This window comes from Gymnodraco acuticeps, unplaced genomic scaffold (assembly GCF_902827175.1).
Source record: "Gymnodraco acuticeps unplaced genomic scaffold, fGymAcu1.1, whole genome shotgun sequence".
In the NCBI taxonomy this organism is placed as follows: domain Eukaryota; kingdom Metazoa; phylum Chordata; class Actinopteri; order Perciformes; family Bathydraconidae; genus Gymnodraco; species Gymnodraco acuticeps.
In genome coordinates this window covers 180,903-199,782 of record NW_022990957.1, presented here as the reverse complement: position 1 = coordinate 199,782, position 18,880 = coordinate 180,903, and the positions used below count along the sequence as shown (strand labels likewise).

At 41.2% G+C, this 18,880-nt stretch overlaps 1 protein-coding gene across 2 annotated transcripts in view; it reads right to left on the bottom strand.

Moving 5' to 3' along the window:
• LOC117558763 (cohesin subunit SA-1) overlaps nt 1-18,880 on the bottom strand; it is an 88,427-nt gene that overhangs the window by 20,091 nt on the left and 49,456 nt on the right. The window contains exons 2-15 of one of the 2 annotated variants that reach the window (XM_034235148.1): nt 16,275-16,506; nt 15,811-15,931; nt 15,461-15,616; nt 13,411-13,507; nt 13,240-13,316; nt 11,150-11,354; nt 10,116-10,267; nt 7,005-7,078; nt 6,666-6,789; nt 5,903-6,001; nt 5,706-5,785; nt 3,537-3,644; nt 3,267-3,381; nt 2,942-3,059 (exon numbers count right to left, since the gene is read on the bottom strand). In XM_034235148.1, coding sequence (XP_034091039.1) covers nt 2,942-3,059; nt 3,267-3,381; nt 3,537-3,644; nt 5,706-5,785; nt 5,903-6,001; nt 6,666-6,789; nt 7,005-7,078; nt 10,116-10,267; nt 11,150-11,354; nt 13,240-13,316; nt 13,411-13,507; nt 15,461-15,616; nt 15,811-15,931; nt 16,275-16,303 — 1,555 coding nt within the window. In that variant the 5' untranslated portion in view covers nt 16,304-16,506. Of the gene's footprint in view, nt 1-2,941; nt 3,060-3,266; nt 3,382-3,536; nt 3,645-5,705; nt 5,786-5,902; nt 6,002-6,665; nt 6,790-7,004; nt 7,079-10,115; nt 10,268-11,149; nt 11,355-13,239; nt 13,317-13,410; nt 13,508-15,460; nt 15,617-15,810; nt 15,932-16,274; nt 16,507-18,880 lie in introns of those variants that run through there. The other variant, XM_034235147.1, reaches the window with a different exon arrangement.

Genomic DNA, 18,880 nt, shown 5'->3' with positions numbered 1-18,880 from the left:
AGAAACCAGTGGGGAGATAAAACAGAGAGTCAGAGAAACCAGTGGGGAGATAAAACAGAGAGTCAGAGAAACCAGTGTGGAGATAAGACAGAGAGTCAGAGAAACCAGTGGGGAGATAAAACAGAGAGTCAGAGAAACCAGTGGGGAGATAAGACAGAGAGTCAGAGAAACCAGTCAGAGACAATACAGAGAGTCAGAGAAACCAGTGTGGATATAAGACAGAGAGTCAGAGAAACCAGTGGGGAGATAAACAGAGAGTCAGAGAAACCAGTGGGGAGATAAAACAGAGTCAGATAAACCAGTGTGGAGATAAGACAGAGAGTCAGAGAAACCAGTGGGGAGATAAAACAGAGAGTCAGAGAAACCAGTGGGGAGATAAGACAGAGAGTCAGAGAAACCAGTGTGGAGATAAGACAGAGAGTCAGAGAAACCAGTGTGGAGATAAAACAGAGAGTCAGAGAAACCAGTGGGGAGATAAGACAGAGAGTCAGAGAAACCAGTCAGAGACAATACAGAGAGTCAGAGAAACCAGTGTGGATATAAGACAGAGAGTCAGAGAAACCAGTGGGGAGATAAAACAGAGAGTCAGAGAAACCAGTGGGGAGATAAAACAGAGTCAGATAAACCAGTGTGGAGATAAGACAGAGAGTCAGAGAAACCAGTGGGGAGATAAAACAGAGAGTCAGAGAAACCAGTGGGGAGATAAGACAGAGAGTCAGAGAAACCAGTGTGGAGATAAGACAGAGAGTCAGAGAAACCAGTGGGGAGATAAAACAGAGAGTCAGATAAACCAGTGGGGAGATAAGACAGAGAGTCAGAGAAACCAGTCAGAGACAATACAGAGAGTCAGAGAAACCAGTGTGGAGATAAGACAGAGAGTCAGAGAAACCAGTGTGGAGATAAGACAGAGAGTCAGAGAAACCAGTGGGGAGACAATACAGAGAGTCAGAGAAACCAGTGGGGAGATAAGACAGAGAGTCAGAGAAACCAGTGTGGAGATAAGACAGAGAGTCAGAGAAACCAGTGGGGAGATAAGACAGAGAGTCAGAGAAACCAGTGGGGAGATAAGACAGAGAGTCAGAGAAACCAGTGTGGAGATAAGACAGAGAGTCAGAGAAACCAGTGGGGAGATAAGACAGAGAGTCAGAGAAACCAGTGTGGAGATAATACAGAGAGTCAGAGAAACCAGTGGGGAGACAATACAGAGAGTCAGATAAACCAGTGCGGAGACAATACAGAGAGCCAGAGAAACCAGTGGGGAGATAAAACAGAGAGTCAGAGAAACCAGTGGGGAGATAAGACAGAGAGTCAGAGAAACCAGTGGGGAGATAAGACAGAGAGTCAGAGAAACCAGTGTGGAGATAAAACAGAGAGTCAGAGAAACCAGTGGGGAGACAATACAGAGAGTCAGAGAAACCAGTGGGGAGACAATACAGAGAGTCAGAGAAACCAGTGGGGAGATAAAACAGAGAGTCAGAGAAACCAGTGGGGAGATAAGACAGAGAGTCAAAGAAACCAGTGGGGAGATAAAACAGAGAATCAGAGAAACCAGTGTGGAGATAAGACAGAGAGTCAGAGAAACCAGTGGGGAGATAAGACAGAGAGTCAGAGAAACCAGTGTGGAGATAAGACAGAGAGTCAGAGAAACCAGTGGGGAGATAAGACAGAGAGTCAGAGAAACCAGTGTGGAGATAAGACAGAGAGTCAGAGAAACCAGTGGGGAGATAAGACAGAGAGTCAGAGAAACCAGTGTGGAGATAAGACAGAGAGTCAGAGAAACCAGTGTGGAGATAAGACAGAGAGTCAGAGAAACCAGTGTGGAGATAAGACAGAGAGTCAGAGAAACCAGTGTGGAGATAAGACAGAGAGTCAGAGAAACCAGTGGGGAGATAAGACAGAGAGTCAGAGAAACCAGTGTGGAGATAAGACAGAGAGTCAGAGAAACCAGTGGGTAGATAAGACAGAGAGTCAGAGAAACCAGTCAGAGACAATACAGAGAGTCAGAGAAACCAGTGGGGAGATAAGACAGAGAGTCAGAGAAACCAGTGTGGAGATAAGACAGAGAGTCATAGAAACCAGTGTGGAGATAAGACAGAGAGTCAGATAAACCAGTGGGGAGATAAGACAGAGAGTCAGAGAAACCAGTGGGGAGATAAGACAGAGAGTCAGAGAAACCAGTGTGGAGATAAGACAGAGAGTCATAGAAACCAGTGTGGAGATAAGACAGAGAGTCAGATAAACCAGTGGGGAGATAAGACAGAGAGTCATAGAAACCAGTGGGGAGATAAAACAGAGTCAGAGAAACCAGTGGGGAGACAATACAGAGAGTCAGAGAAACCAGTGGGGAGATAAAACAGAGAGTCAGAGAAACCAGTGGGGAGACAATACAGAGTCAGAGAAACCAGTGGGGAGACAATACAGAGAGTCAGAGAAACCAGTGGGGAGACAATACAGAGTCAGAGAAACCAGTGGGGAGACAATACAGAGAGTCAGAGAAACCAGTGGGGAGACAATACAGAGTCAGAGAAACCAGTGGGGAGACAATACAGAGTCAGAGAAACCAGTGTGGAGATAAGACAGAGAGTCAGAGAAACCAGTGGGGAGACAATACAGAGAGTCAGATAAACCAGTGTGGAGATAAGACAGAGAGTCAGAGAAACCAGTGGGGAGATAAGACAGAGAGTCAGAGAAACCAGTGGGGAGATAAGACAGAGAGTCAGAGAAACCAGTGGGGAGACAATACAGAGAATCAGAGAAACCAGTGGGGAGATAAGACAGATAAAATAGAGCAAGTAAATACAAATAAAATATAAATAGTTCTTAATATTCTAGCTGACATGGCTGTGATGTTGTGCTTGACGTGAAGAAGAGGCCTAAAGCTGTTTCACAGGGTTTAATGAGAGAACAGTTTAATGTGTGTGTGCGTGTGTGTGTGTCGTACCCTCCTCTCCCTGCACAGGCTCCTCCAGCAGAAGCTCAGTCATACACTCCCAGTCCTTCAGCAGCTCCTGAGAGCTCTCCCACAGCGAGTCCACCAGGTATGCTGCGTGTTCATGAAGCTACACACACAACACACACACGAACACACAAACACACACACAGTACATGATCAGAATTCTTATAATTCATATTCACAACTGATATTGTTGCAAGTGGGCCAGTTTAAAAAATACACCATCTCACCAATAAAATAACACATATATTTTTAACTGCAAATAAGTGCATGCTTAGTACATATCATCCATCGTGTTGGAATCCTGTGTTACCTCGCTCTCCAGAAAGAAGAGCACCAGCATGCGGATGAGGTTTCCGTTGGGACTGCTCCTCCCTCTGCGCTTCGCCAACGCTTCCTCCGCCAGAGGGTCATGACGACTGAACAATCTGAGAGGGAGGAGGAAGAGAGATGTATCAGTGAACAAAATGGAGAAAGGCAGATCTTCAAATCACTATAAAATGACAAATAGATCCGACGTAAATGAATCTCAACATTATTTCAAGTCAGAATTGTTTGAGGTTGAGTTAGGAGATGGACTCACTTCCTGTGCAGGAACTCTCCGGCAGCTACTGCCACAGGTCGGTGGGCCGAGTAGACCAGGTGGTACACGTTCTCACAGTCCTCATTGGATAGGGCGTCTTCACTGCCCCTGCAACAGATCATCAAAATGAGTTACACTCAACACAAGAACACAAACCGACCTTTATTTCTCCTCAGTAAAAGACTGAGGTGGGAAGTAGTGGAGTACAAATACTTCGTTACTGTACTAAAGTTTTCTGGTATCAGTACTTTACTCCACTACTTATTTTGCTGACGACTTTTTACTTTGACTTCTTATATTTTGAACACAAATACCTGAACTTTCTGCTTCTTACATGTTGAACACAAATACCTGTACTTTCTACTTCTTACATGTTGAACTCAAATACCTGTACTTTCTACTTCTTACATGTTGAACACAAATACCTGTACTTTCTGCTTCTTACATGTTGAACACAAATACCTGTACTTTCTACTTCTTACATGTTTAACACAAATACCTGTACTTTCTACTTCTTACATGTTGAACTCAAATACCTGTACTTTCTACTTCTTACATGTTGAACACAAATACCTGTACTTTCTACTTCTTACATGTTGAACTCAAATACCTGTACTTTCTACTTCTTACATGTTGAACTCAAATACCTGTACTTTCTACTTCTTACATGTTGAACACAAATACCTGTACTTTCTGCTTCTTACATGTTGAACACAAATACCTGTACTTTCTACTTCTTACATGTTGAACCCAAATACCTGTACTTTCTGCTTCTTACATGTTGAACTCAAATACCTGTACTTTCTACTTCTTACATGTTGAACACAAATACCTGAACTTTCTACTTCTTACATGTTGAACACAAATACCTGTACTTTCTACTTCTTACATGTTGAACACAAATACCTGTACTTTCTACTTCTTACATGTTGAACTCAAATACCTGTACTTTCTACTTCTTACATGTTGAACACAAATACCTGTACTTTCTACTTCTTACATGTTGAACTCAAATACCTGTACTTTCTACTTCTTACATGTTGAACCCAAATACCTGTACTTTCTACTTCTTACATGTTGAACACAAATACCTGTACTTTCTACTTCTTACATGTTGAACTCAAATACCTGTACTTTCTACTTCTTACATGTTGAACCCAAATACCTGAACTTTCTGCTTCTTACATGTTGAACACAAATACCTGTACTTTCTACTTCTTACATGTTGAACTCAAATACCTGTACTTTCTACTTATTACATGTTGAACTCAAATACCTGTACTTTCTACTTCTTACATTTTCCAAACAGCTGGTTCCTTTAGTCTGAATGTGTGTTTGGTGCGTGATCATTATTATTTAGAGTCATTGCGTGCCTATTGATTTGAACACGATCCGTGTATCCATCATTTCCTGGTCTTCTCTAAAGAAGAGGGACCAATGGAAACGTTGTCATGTTGCCGTTGTTCAGCATGGAAACATTCATTAGCTAACAATGACATTATTGTTCGATTAATATGAAGGGAGGTCAGGTACTCTTTAAAACAGCTGGTAGTTATGGGTACTTTTTACTGAAGTACATTTCAAAGCCCTCTTTACTTTTACTTGAGTAAAGAAGTTTAGTCAGTACTTCTACTTTTACCAGAGTACCTTTAAACACGAGTATCTGTACTTCTACTTGAGTAAAGGATGTGTGTACTTTTGCCATCTCTGGTAAAAGATGAGAAGATGTCAGAATAACAAATTATGTGAATAGACAACATTTGCAAGAAACTAAATGTGTTAAATCTATAAAGGAATATTTGTGAGGCTAAACGTGATGATCAGTAGACTGGCTCTGTAGAACAATCCCTAGTTCCTTGTTTATTAAAACACTGAAGGCAAGTTTATTTATATAGCACCTTTCAACACAAGCCCATTCAAAGTGCTTTACAAAAATGAAAGACATTAAGAAAATGGCATTTCAAAACAGCAAAGATAATAAAATAAACATTAAAAGAAAAAATACATGCAGCCTGATCCCCATCTGAAGCATCTTGTCTATTTGACTTGTGACCTTAGACGTGTGCTTTTAATGACTTGACCGTTATTTGATCAATTATAAATGAATCTTGTTAAAAATACAGTCTGTTTAGTTATGGGAAAAAGGTTGAAAGCATTGAAGTGACTCACTGCAGGATGAGTGTGACCAGTCTGATGGCCTCCACCGCCACATCATACTCCTTGTCCAGCGTCATGGAGACGATACGGTCCTGTCGAAACAGAGAGAAATAGAGGAATGAGTCAACTGAAATGCAACACAATCTAAGCATTGCTCAGTTCTGCTCTTGAGTATGTAAAAGCAGTCAGGATTTCTCGTTGTGTGTTACCTTGAAGCGGTTGGTGAAAAGCTCTAACTTTGGGAACAGCTCTCGGTTTGTGTACAGGTTCTGCAGAGCCTTCAGGCACTTCAGACGCACCTCTCCTTGCTGAAAGAGAGAGCGGCCATTAAAAGGCTATTCTTTCTTTGTGTGAACATTAGAAAAACCATTGAATGAGTTTAGTGTCGGTTCATCAGGGTGTTCAGAACCAGCTCTGAAACACACTGGGAAAAAATGCTGCTCCAAAAACAAGTTAAACAATATTGAAAACAAGCCGTTTTCACTTCAAATAAGTAAAAAAAATCGGCCAATAGAACGAGGGAAAATCTGCTTGGTAAGATTTCTTAAAATAAGAAGGGATATTAAGATGTATCAGATCTTGTAATTAGCTGGGAGAACTACTTTTGACCTATATTTGACCAGAATCAGGAAATGTCTTGTCTATAAGCCGCAAATGCTCAAAGGTTTTCTGATGTAAGTTAGTGATTTTCTAATAAATATGTAAAAAAAAAATTGTGTTTCATCCGAGATACAACTCAAAATAAGATTTTTGGACTTAACAAGATGATGCATCGTCTAAAAACAAGACCCTATATCTCACTGCAGTGTTACTTCTGAAGTTATTATGTCTTATATCAGGTGTAGAGACATATTCTGACTAGGTATTAGACGAATACACTTGGCAAGATTTCGAGTGTTTGTGGTGCATTAACCTTGTTTAAAAAAGTGCGAGGGGAAATAGCTCAGTCAGGTTTCATGGATGTGTTCTTACCCTATCGTGTAATGTCCAGCCAACATACTTCAGGTAACTGTCATTAAGAAAAGCATCGCTGTACATTTTCATCCACACTCCAATCTCTTCAATACAGATGGCTCGGATTTCAGCAATCGCATCCCTAGAAAACCAAGAGTAGCACAAAAACATTATTATTACTATCAGTTTAAGAATTGTTATTACATTTATAACGGTGAAAAACAAGTCTCCGAACTGCTATGATAGACAACATATGACAAAAGCTGATGTCTGGTTAGTGATTCATTTGAACATATAAGTAGCATTATCTTCTAGAAGTTACAAACAAATAAATACATCAAATTAAATCAAATGTACCTGTAGCGATGCACAAAGATTCCCTTGAAGATAGAGTTCATCATATTCTCTATTTCATCCTGATTTTCTTGAAGCTGCAACGATAAAAATACAAAGTTTTACTACAAGAGCGTGATGAAAAACATAAGAGAAAATCTTAGGAAATGTTGGCATCTACTACCAACGTCATGACAAGTAATGATCACACAAGACAACATGTTATATTGCTGCAAAACCAAAATACAAAATGTGTAGGTTACGACAAACACTCCATAAAATACTCAGTTGGTTGGTTTCAGGACTATGTGTTAAAAGCTCTGCGTGAAAAGCTTTAGTTACTTAAAGGTCCCCTATTGTACTGTTTTTCATCAATATATCACAGGTCTCAGATGTATACAAAACATGTCTCTGATTGGCTGAAACACCAAACAGATCATTGCAGCATTACCCATAATCCCCTCTGTTTCAGCCCTGTTTCCAAAGTGCTGATTCTCTGTCTGTTACTTTAGATGAAAATAAGGAGCCCCTCCCCACGCCCCTCTGAGAGATATTTGGTTACAAAGAACTCAATGGAGCTCTAGGAGGAGATTCAGGTGATAAGGGGGGGGGGGTTACCTTGGTTGGTGATTATGACATCATAAAGTGGCCAAAATCTGATCAGCTCATTTTCAGACAGGTTTTTATAGAAATGGATCAGGACAAAAAGAGAGAGAATCTTTGTTCCTGAAACTTTCAGAGTCTCTTTACACAGAGGGGACACATGTTGATGTAGAAGAGGCATGAAGAAGAGGGGACACATGTTGATGTAGAAGAGACATGAAGAAGAGGGGACACATGTTGATGTAGAAGAGGCATGAAGAAGAGGGGACACATGTTGATGTAGAAGAGGCATGAAGAAGAGGGGACACATGTTGATGTAGAAGAGACATGAAGAAGAGGGGACACATGTTGATGTAGAAGAGGCATGAAGAAGAGGGGACACATGTGATGTAGAAGAGGCATGAAGAAGTGGGGACACATGTTGATGTAGAAGAGACATGAAGAAGAGGGGACACATGTTGATGTAGAAGAGACATGAAGAAGAGGGGACACATGTTGATGTAGAAGAGACATGAAGAAGAGGGGACACATGTTGATGTAGAAGAGACATGAAGAAGAGGGGACACATGTTGATGTAGAAGAGACATGAACAAGAGGGGACACATGTTGATGTAGAAGAGACATGAAGAAGAGGGGACACATGTTGATGTAGAAGAGACATGAAGAAGAGGGGACACATGTTTATGTGGAAGAGACATGAAGAAGAGGGGACACATGTTGATGTAGAAGAGACATGAAGAAGAGGGGACACATGTTGATGTAGAAGAGACATGAAGAAGAGGGGACACATGTTGATGTAGAAGAGACATGAAGAAGAGGGGACACATGTTGATGTAGAAGAGACATGAAGAAGAGGGGACACATGTTGATGTAGAAGAGACATGAAGAAGAGGGGACACATGTTGATGTAGAAGAGGCATGAAGAAGAAGGGGACACATGTTGATGTAGAAGAGACATGAAGAAGAGGGGACACATGTTGATGTAGAAGAGACATGAAGAAGAGGGGACACATGTTGATGTAGAAGAGACATGAAGAAGAGGGGACACATGTTGATGTAGAAGAAGCATGAAGAAGAGGGGACACATGTTGATGTAGAAGAGACATGAAGAAGAGGGGACACATATTGATGTAGAAGAGACATGAAGAAGAGGGGACACATGTTGATGTAGAAGAAGCATGAAGAAGAGGGGACACATGTTGATGAAGAAGAGACATGAAGAAGAGGGGACACATGTTGATGTAGAAGAAGCATGAAGAAGAGGGGACACATGTTGATGTAGAAGAGACATGAAGAAGAGGGGACACATATTGATGTAGAAGAGACATGAAGAAGAGGGGACACATGTTGATGTAGAAGAGACATGAAGAAGAGGGGACACATGTTGATGTAGAAGAAGCATGAAGAAGAGGGGACACATGTTGATGTAGAAGAGACATGAAGAAGAGGGGACACATATTGATGTAGAAGAGACATGAAGAAGAGGGGACACATGTTGATGTAGAAGAGACATGAAGAAGAGGAGACACATGTTGATGTAGAAGAGACATGAAGAAGAGGGGACACATGTTGATGTAGAAGAGACATGAAGAAGAGGGGACACATGTTGATGTAGAAGAGACATGAAGAAGAGGGGACACATGTTGATGTAGAAGAGACATGAAGAAGAGGGGACACATGTTGATGTAGAAGAGACATGAAGAAGAGGGGACACATGTTGATGTGGAAGAGACATGAAGAAGAGGGGACACATGTTGATGTAGAAGAGACATGAAGAAGAGGGGACACATGTTGATGTAGAAGAGGCATGAAGAAGAGGGGACACATGTTGATGTAGAAGAGACATGAAGAAGAGGGGACACATGTTGATGTAGAAGAGACATGAAGAAGAGGGGACACATGTTGATGTGGAAGAGACATGAAGAAGAGGGGACACATGTTGATGTAGAAGAGACATGAAGAAGAGGGGACACATGTTAATGTAGAAGAGGCATGAAGAAGAGGGGACACATGTTGATGTAGAAGAGACATGGAGAAGAGGGGACACATGTTGATGTAGAAGAGGGGACACATGTTGATGTAGAAGAGACATGAAGAAGAGGGGACACATGTTGATGTAGAAGAGACATGGAGAAGAGGGGACACATGTTGATGTAGAAGAGACATGGAGAAGAGGGGACACATGTTGATGTAGAAGAGGCATGGAGAAGAGGGGACACATGTTGATGTAGAAGAGACATGGAGAAGAGGGGACACATGTTGATGTAGAAGAGGGGACACATGTTGATGTAGAAGAGGCATGGAGAAGAGGGGACACATGTTGATGTAGAAGAGACATGAAGAAGAGGGGACACATGTTGATGTAGAAGAGACATGAAGAAGAGGGGACACATGTTGATGTAGAAGAGGCATGGAGAAGAGGGGACACATGTTGATGTAGAAGAGACATGAAGAAGAGGGGACACATGTTGATGTAGAAGAGACATGAAGAAGTGGATCTTGCATAATAGGTGCCCTTTAACATCAGCCCACCTCCTTCCTCTTCTGCAGCAGCAGCTCCAGCTTGTCGTTGGCTCGTTTCCCGGCGATCTTGTTCCTCTCGGCCTCGTACTGCCTCTGCGTGTTGTCCTGGTGAATGCTCAGGTTGAGCGCCACGTTCACCAGCGCCGTCATCAGCTTCATCGCTGCGCACACGCAGAAAGGCACATTTAAGGATCAGAAATATATACGTAAAGGCCTCAGACTTGCATCGCAGGAAACTATTTGTAAATTGTACAAAACCAAGTTTACAACCAATTAATCTTGTTTGTTTATGTTCCAGGTATAACAGTCCGATGCAAATACGATAATCAGAAGCATTAAGATATAAAAGTGAAGCTGTTGTCACATATCTTAATAATCAAACAACTTTCAAGCATTAAGTGGCATTTCTAAAGTTAATCCTACTTTTAGTGAACTCCTTTATTCACTTAAACCTTTCTTTATTGTAATGACATGCCACTTGTAAGATGTTGCACGACCAAACAAACACTAGCGGTGTTGTCATTCACTGCTGGCTGTTTAGGACATGGGTGTCAAACTCAAGGCCCGCGGGCGAAATCCGGCCCACGACTTCATTGTATGTGGCCCGCAAGAGCTTGCAAAGAATATAATACGTTTATTATACGGTATATATTATTACATGCCGCTTTACAAAAGCACGTTGCCCATAAACTACATGTCCCACAATGCATTTCGTTTTGTGACATGCACACTGAAGAGACTTGCAATTATTTGCCCTAGACTTTTGCTTTCAGACGAAGTTAATTATGAAGTTATTACCCTATTAGATAATAATCCAATGCAGAGGTAATAATGTAATATAATACATTATTTTATATATATTTATATAGTCTTAAAGTTACAACCGGCCCTTTGACTTCAACCTTAATGCTGATGTGGCCCGCGATGAAATTGAGTTTGACACCCCTGCTTTAGGAGGTGTGTAACTCACAGAACTCTTCAGAAAACACTGTCAAAACAAAATGTCTCATTGTAATGACGAGCTCTGTTGCTGCCGTCCTTACCTGCTAACGTGGAGGTGTGTCTGAAGGCTCGCACTTGAGAGTCGGACAGCCCGGTGAGGAGGGAGATCACCGTGTCCATCATGTACTCGTCGTAGATGATGCTGTACTGACACTGGCGGATCAGGACGCTGATGAACTCGCAGAAGTTGTAGCGGAACTTCTTCCACAGCGGCCCGGGCATCGTGAGAGGATAATCCCCGCTGTCCTGTTGACAAAATGTTGGGAAAATACTGAATGTACTCTTCCAATATCAGAGTCCCCATGGTAACAAAGGTATCAACTGTAGCTGTGAACATGACAGGATGTGTGATTACCTAGAAGAGCATCAGGACTGTTTGAGGCATATGATAGCTATGTGATTAACATGATGATTCAGCCTCTATGCAGATAGACATATGACAAGCATGCTCATTTCTGACGTGGAGCTAATCTGAAGTAAACATTGAAGACTGCTTTCTATTCCTCCATCTTGTGATGGTGTAACTCCCTCTCTTGGATATCAGCATGTGAAGGACACTGTTCAGGAACTAGTTGATGCTCTGTATGTGATGACTACTTCCATTCTGGAGAGGATCACAGATACATGGATCCTGAGATTGAAGCTCAAGCCGGGGACGAGTGATATTTTCTTAACACAAAACATCCTGATCAGAGCGGCTTCATCATCGTTTATCAGAGGTATCTTGTTCAAACCTCTTTGCTGGCAACAATATCCCATCGCTTACTTCAGTGCTGGAGAAATAGTGTCCCTCTCTTCAGCTGGCGAACTCCACAACCCACAAAGCTTTACTGTCAACTGTGTTATATTTTTCAAGACACCATATCAGATCTTGTTTGTTATCTTATTGTTGTTGTTGTTATTGTGCAATGCGGTGTGATTTATATATAACTGAGGTGGGCGGTGGGTGGTCAGAGTACCTTTTATAGTGCCATTTATGCTGCTGCAGTGTTTGATGTAAATAGAGGTAAGGATCTTAATAATAATAATAATGCATTTTATTTATAGAGCGTGATTTCTTGAAATTCAAAGACACTTATTCATTCAAACTTAGTTAAAACACAACATTAACATCCAAGTATGCTGGAGATTGGAACAGTCCTTCGGCGGCACTCGATAGGATGGGTCAAATGCAGAGAAACAATTTCCCCACGGGGATTAATAAAGTATATCAATATCATTAATTACAGATTAAAAGCAGTTTTGAAAAGGTGAGTTTTGATTTGATCTTAATAATATTATTTATCAGTGGGATTTTGATTTGGTCTCATAGTATGCCTCTATGTATTCTGTATAACGCATTACCTATGTATTCTATTTCAAGCTTTTTTAAATATTAGTAATATAAGTTTTTTATTTTATTTCTATATGTTTCGTATATAGTGGCATATTATCCCTGAACGTGAGAAGAGGACACACTGGCCGTTTCTCAATCTCGAGGAGACTGGCTTCCAAGCCAATATTTCAAGGATGCTACGTTATCGAGTGCCGCCGAAGGACTGTTCCAATCTCCAGCATACTTGGAATTCCACAGAGGCCGCGTCCTTGGTTTGGGGGAAATGTCGAGGCTGCACATGGGTAGACTTCGCGTCCTTAAAATCCCCACAATGCTTTGCACACGGACCAATTTAAAAAACCCTTGCGGAGAATGGCTGAACCGACGCAGCACACATTTAAATGTAAGTATAGTGGCGTAGAACATGTGTTGGGAAATATGTTACTTTGTTACATTTGTTATCACCATAAAAGTGTTCCGTGAAAGTAAAGCAAGTTCATAATTAGATAGACATCGTGAGGTATTTATTTTCGGTACAGTTTATGTTGAAACCGTTAGAGAGAGTGGCACACTTGTTAGCCTGTTCCATTCTTCTTCGTTTTCCGTAGCCGTGGCTTGGAAGTATACTTGCTTCGTTTCTGAAGGAAGTGACTTGGAAGTACGCGACTACCAAGCCAGCATCCTCGCGATTGAGAAACAGCCACTGTGTATCGCTTCTACTGGCAACATATTTGATATGCTAATAATTATGATAAATACAGCAACACATCCTTCAAGATAACCGTTTCACTTGAACTATTCTCCGTCTGAACTTACCTCATCAAACTCTTCGGTCATCTTGCGGATGATCTCTGCGTTCTGCATGTTCCTGAACATCTCGATCCTCACGGTGCCTGGTCACAGAGAAATATGGACAGGGTTTAAATCAGATTCACATTTCTATTTGACACGTGTACATGATGTTTTAATAGCTTTGCTTTGTCCTACCTTTGCACCCCGAGCACTGGATGAAGAAATTGATGAGATCCAGAAGCGCCAAGTCTCTGTCCTGTTTGTACGACTCGATCCACTCATCCACCACAGACTGAACAAACACAAACACAAACATCTGTTAAAACAAAGTTGTTCAATTCACAGCATTACAAATCGCAGTACAGGGTGACATGAGATCAGCCAAATTGTACTAGAATTGGAAATGCAATACTGGTGTTTTTAAGCATCTTGTGAGACACTTCTACGCTGCTATGGACAATCTTGCACTAATGCACATTCTCAAGATAATGAAGTGACTGTTATTCTGTATATAGAATAGTATGCGTAGTATGCAGCATTGGTTTTTATTATTGTATAAAGCCATTTTAGGTAAGCTTCCACTGTATATATGTGCCAGATTTGCTCCAGTTTGTGACTCTTACAACCTCAGACCCAGTGCCTGGATACGGTTCCAGGTTCCTGCCGTGTGGACTGAGGCTGGAAAAAGGAGTCTTTTTCATTATGGTCCTTGGTCTTGGAATGACCTTCAATCAAGCCTCAAACTGATGGCTCTTGTCCCTATAGCCTGTTTTAAATTGAAGGTGTCTGAGGTCCTTACCACCAGCTGCTCTTGCAGTAATAAGTAGTGTACCTTTCTTACTGTCCCAAATGTGCACAATGTAGTGACTGCTTTTCGTCTTTTGTTTACTGAGTTGTGTTCTCTGTATTTTATATGTTTGTGTTATGTGTAAGAACGTGTAACGTTGCTGCCTTCTTGGCCAGGTCAGCATTGTAAATGAGATTTTATCTCAATGCTTTTTATCTGGTTAAATAAAGGTTAAATACAAATATATTGATATATTGTTGTGTTTTTCATCTTAATGTGTGCATATGTGTAAATGTGTCTATTTATTTTTTTATTTAGCCTTTATTTATACTGGTGTGAAATGTCATTGAGACACAAGGTCTCATTTTCAAGAGAGACCTGTTCAGTGGTAACACTACCACACAAAGTTACAGACAGGACACTAAACACAGAGGCAACACTAAAATACAACATCGTAAGTAGTCAGATATAGCAGGTGCAAACACCCACAGATGATTTCTCCAGCTTTTTTAAATGAGTTTAAAATCTGTGATGATCAAACTGGTCAACTTAAGTTCCTGCTGAAGTGTGTTCCAGGTCGAGGGGGCAGAGTATGATATGGCTTTTTTCCCAAGCACCGTGCGTACTGAGGGGACGGACAGAGTGATGTCATTTTGAGATCGTAGGCTATAGCTGTACTGTTTGTGTGATATGTAGAGGGGCAGCAGTCCAAGCATAGCGGTATAGATGAGTTTGTACCAGTGCAGTGATCTGCGCATTGATAAAGACGTCCAGTTGACTAAAGAGTACAGGATTTTTTATACATATTTGTATACATATCTGTATATTGTATAATTGTATTTTTGTATTCGGGATTGTTGGAAACGTCCTTTCGATCTCTCCGTCTGTACACACAAACTGAAAGATTGACATTAAAGTTGACTTTATCGTGTCCTTAAGTAAAGAACCACAGGGATACTTTATCGTAAAATGCTACTCCCTCAGGGGTTTTATGGGGAAACGAAGGTGTGTTCATGTGCCTCTATGTGCCTCTATGTGTGTGTGTGTGTGTGTGTGTGTGTGTGTGTGTGTGTGTGTGTGTGTGTGTGTGTGTGTGTGTGTGTGAATAATCAGTGTCATAAGGCTACCCTGGATAAATTCCAGTAAATAACCTGACACTTCCTATTAGTTCTACCACCTTTATGATCCAATCTCTCCTGTTCAACTCAGCTTTGGGTATGTCTATTAGGTTCAATGATTTCTCCAAGTGTGTCTACATGTTTGCCTGTTTCTTAATGTGTGCACATGTCAAAATGTGTCTTCTTCTGTGTATATATACATATTTGCACACATATTTTTACATTCGGGATTGTGGGAAACGGTATTTCGATCTCTCTGTCTGCACACACAAACTTGAAGATTGACAATACAGTTGACTTTGACTAACGCATGTGTTTCAGAAGCTTGTATCCCACCCACCTGCATGGCGCTCTTCCCCATTCTGACCACTTCAAACAGCGTGACGGGGTCTCCTCCGTCTCCATTATGTTGAACCACACCGTTGGCTTTTCCTCGCCCTCGTGCTACGCTCACAGACTTTTCCGCCGGCGGCTTACGAGGCTTCTTATTGGTTGACTGTGGAGGCAGAGACGTCAATAACACAGGTAAGAAAAACCACTTTTATTCACTTGAGAAACAGATAACTGGGGGTTGAGACGGCTTGTTTCTTCAATGATTCAACAATCAAATACACACACAAACAGTCTGATTGTTAACAAGGCTTTTCTCATTATTTTCCTCACACACACTCTGCTGACAGAGGCTCATACCTGGGCTGCTTTTCCAGGCCTCCCTCTCTTCTTCTTGCCTTTGACCTCTGGTTCTTCAATCTCACTGATGCTCATACTTAAGCCCACTGCGTCTGTTGCCCCAGACTCATTGGACGAGTCCCTGAGAGAGAGAGAGAGAGAGAGAGAGAGAGAGAGAGAGAGAGAGAGAGAGAGAGAGAGAGAGAGAGAGAGAGAGAGAGAGAGAGAGAGAGAGAGAGAGAGATAGAGAAAACACAACACACATAAGACTTAATTGCATTTGAAAGCTTTCATTCGTCCACAGGGCAAATATTCAGGAAGTTCTATGAAACACACTCAATAACATCTTGTTTGTTTATGAAGACACACATGAAGTCACACAAACGTCTACTTTAAAATATTAACTTTATCTACAGTACAAAATTACGTAGAGAACCGTTTTAGAAGAGTGAATTGTAACTGTTTCTTTTGTGTGTTTCACTTACTGTAGGACGGGGAGCTCCGAGGTGATCATCCTGGTTAGTGGGGCTGGCGGTGAGGTGTGTAACTTTGTGTGTGTGTGTGTGTGTGTGACTTCAGGACCTAGTGTGTTTCAGGTCCAAAAGATGGAGGCACAAAACAGCAGCTCGGTTGGGGGGGAAAGATGTGGAAGGGCAGGGAGGAGAGGCTGCAGGACGGACTGCACTCGACTTAACGGCACTTAACTCTCATCAGCTCCTGGAGAGAAACACACAGAAAGAAGGAAGGATGGTTATTAAAACATTAATGTCAAAAACAAGAAGAAGAAGTGTTTAGCAATTCTTAAACATGTGCCATACAAGCCTGGTTGAAATATGTCAAAGGGAAGCTTGTTTTGTTTTACTTAAACTGTGATAAATATATGTTCTCATTGTTTTTAACATTAGGCAACACGGGACAGTTTGTAAGATGGGTGGAGTCCTTCTCCTAAGTGTCACAGCAGAGAGAATCACTTCCATCTGTCACTCAGGATGTGGAGGGGAAATGGGGAGAGGAGGACACCAACTGGACACTTTGAGAACTACAACAGCTAAATATTGAGGGGTGTGTAGTGAAGGTTTGTGCACACGAGTGTTGTTATTGTTAAAAAATGTCAGTAATCCACTGGGAATAATTCGAGATTTGATAAAGTACAGAAACCAAATGAGCTTTCTGTATTAACTCAAGAGAAAAATCCTGTTATCGTTACATTTCACCTTTTTAAGCTGTGTTAAAGTATTATATAGAAGGAAGAGCAGTGCTATAACGTAATGCCTTTTGGTATATATATATAAAAAATGAAACAAAGTCTTTGTAAGAGGCGTGGGATTCGTATGAATTTCAGAAATCCTTCCCAGAGTTGCAAAACATTCCCAGGTGGCACATATGATGCAAACTCAATGAAACAATCCCAACATGCTTTGCAGCAAGAGCTCAGCGTGTTGGCAATTTCTCCGTTAGAAGACAAGCCGCTAAGTTAATTATTACATTAGTTTCTGATCTGTTCATAAGCTAATGAGAGCAAAGAGCAGAGGAGAAGCAACACCCCTCTTCACCACAAGAGGCAGTATGATCCACAAAGTCCTCTGGCCAAAGTCTATCTCAAAGTGCTTAATTGAGTTTTAACTGATGGGAAGTCGGTTGAGAAAAATCCCCCAACACTCATTTAGCTCACAGCTCATATTTAGTCCAGTTCTGATAATCTACAAAGTGTTTAAAGGGTGTATTTCCCCCAGAGTGTGTGTGAGTGTATGTGTGTGTGTTTGAAAGTAGGTCTGGGCAACAGTAGGGGGCAGGCTAAGAGAGTGTGTATTTAAATACTATCATCCACACAGTGTTTGTACTGAGGAACAGCATGGGCAGGAGAGCCCCCTGTTTCACCACACACACACACACACACACACACACACACACACACACACACACACACACACACACACACACACACACACACACACACACACACACACACACACACACACACACACACACACACACACACACACACACACACACACACACACACACACACACACACACACACACACACACACACACACACACACACACACACACACACACCTGTATTGTTGTTAGCAGGTTTAAATTGCTCTTCTTACTTTCAACTTAGAACTTCAAAAGGCAGCGCTCACAGAGACAGGAGAGTTTCGACTTGATTTGACCCGCATGCACGTACATGAGCGTCTGAACGATTTTGACACTTGATATTCCCGCTGCACCTGCGTTAAACTCTATGGTTAAACTACACAAAGATAATATATAGAGGCCTGACGTGGCTGCACAGACATGGAGAGAGAAATAATCCTGTCGTACATTTGGATGAATTTTGAACTTGCATGAGAGATCGAGCAGCTTCTAAAAACCTTTAGATGTCACGTTATATGTTGTCGTGCACGCTCTGTATCAGAAAACGATATTTCAACAAATGAGTTGTGTGCAAAGCTGACATCTAGGTAAATAAAGTCAGAATACAACAAACTCTGAGGCTTAAATAGCAGCCCCTACGATTCTGTAGGTCTATAACGTCTTATGTGCAAAAGTTATTATCGATGCTTGTTCAGGGGAACGAGGCAGGACGTGGAGTAATGGGAAAGTAACAGTTCAACTTAAAGGAGAATACAAGAGTATAAAGAAGCAAATACTTAAACTCAGAGAAAAAGAGATGTGTGCACCTCTGGCCAATACATGGGAAGCTTTATTCTCTCCTTTCTCCATTCAAATAAATCAATTATTGTCAAATACTTTTGAAAATTACTAAAAATAAAGAACAGGAATTCTACAAGAAAGTAAAATAACCTTACATAAAAAAAGCTATATCTCCGCTTTCATCTCTCATTTCTTTAAGTACCCGTAAGTCCACATATTTGGCCTACTTTTTAGGATTTTATAATGCAATTATCACCGCCATCGAATCATTTTAAACACTGCATTTTAGATTTAGATTACTTAGCTACATGTAAGTAAGTCGTTAAGATGTTCGTTAACTAAATGGATAGTTCACTTGCACACAAAAATCACAATTATTTAAAAAATCATGTAACAATTGTAATGGAGAGACCAGCTTTTCAGTACA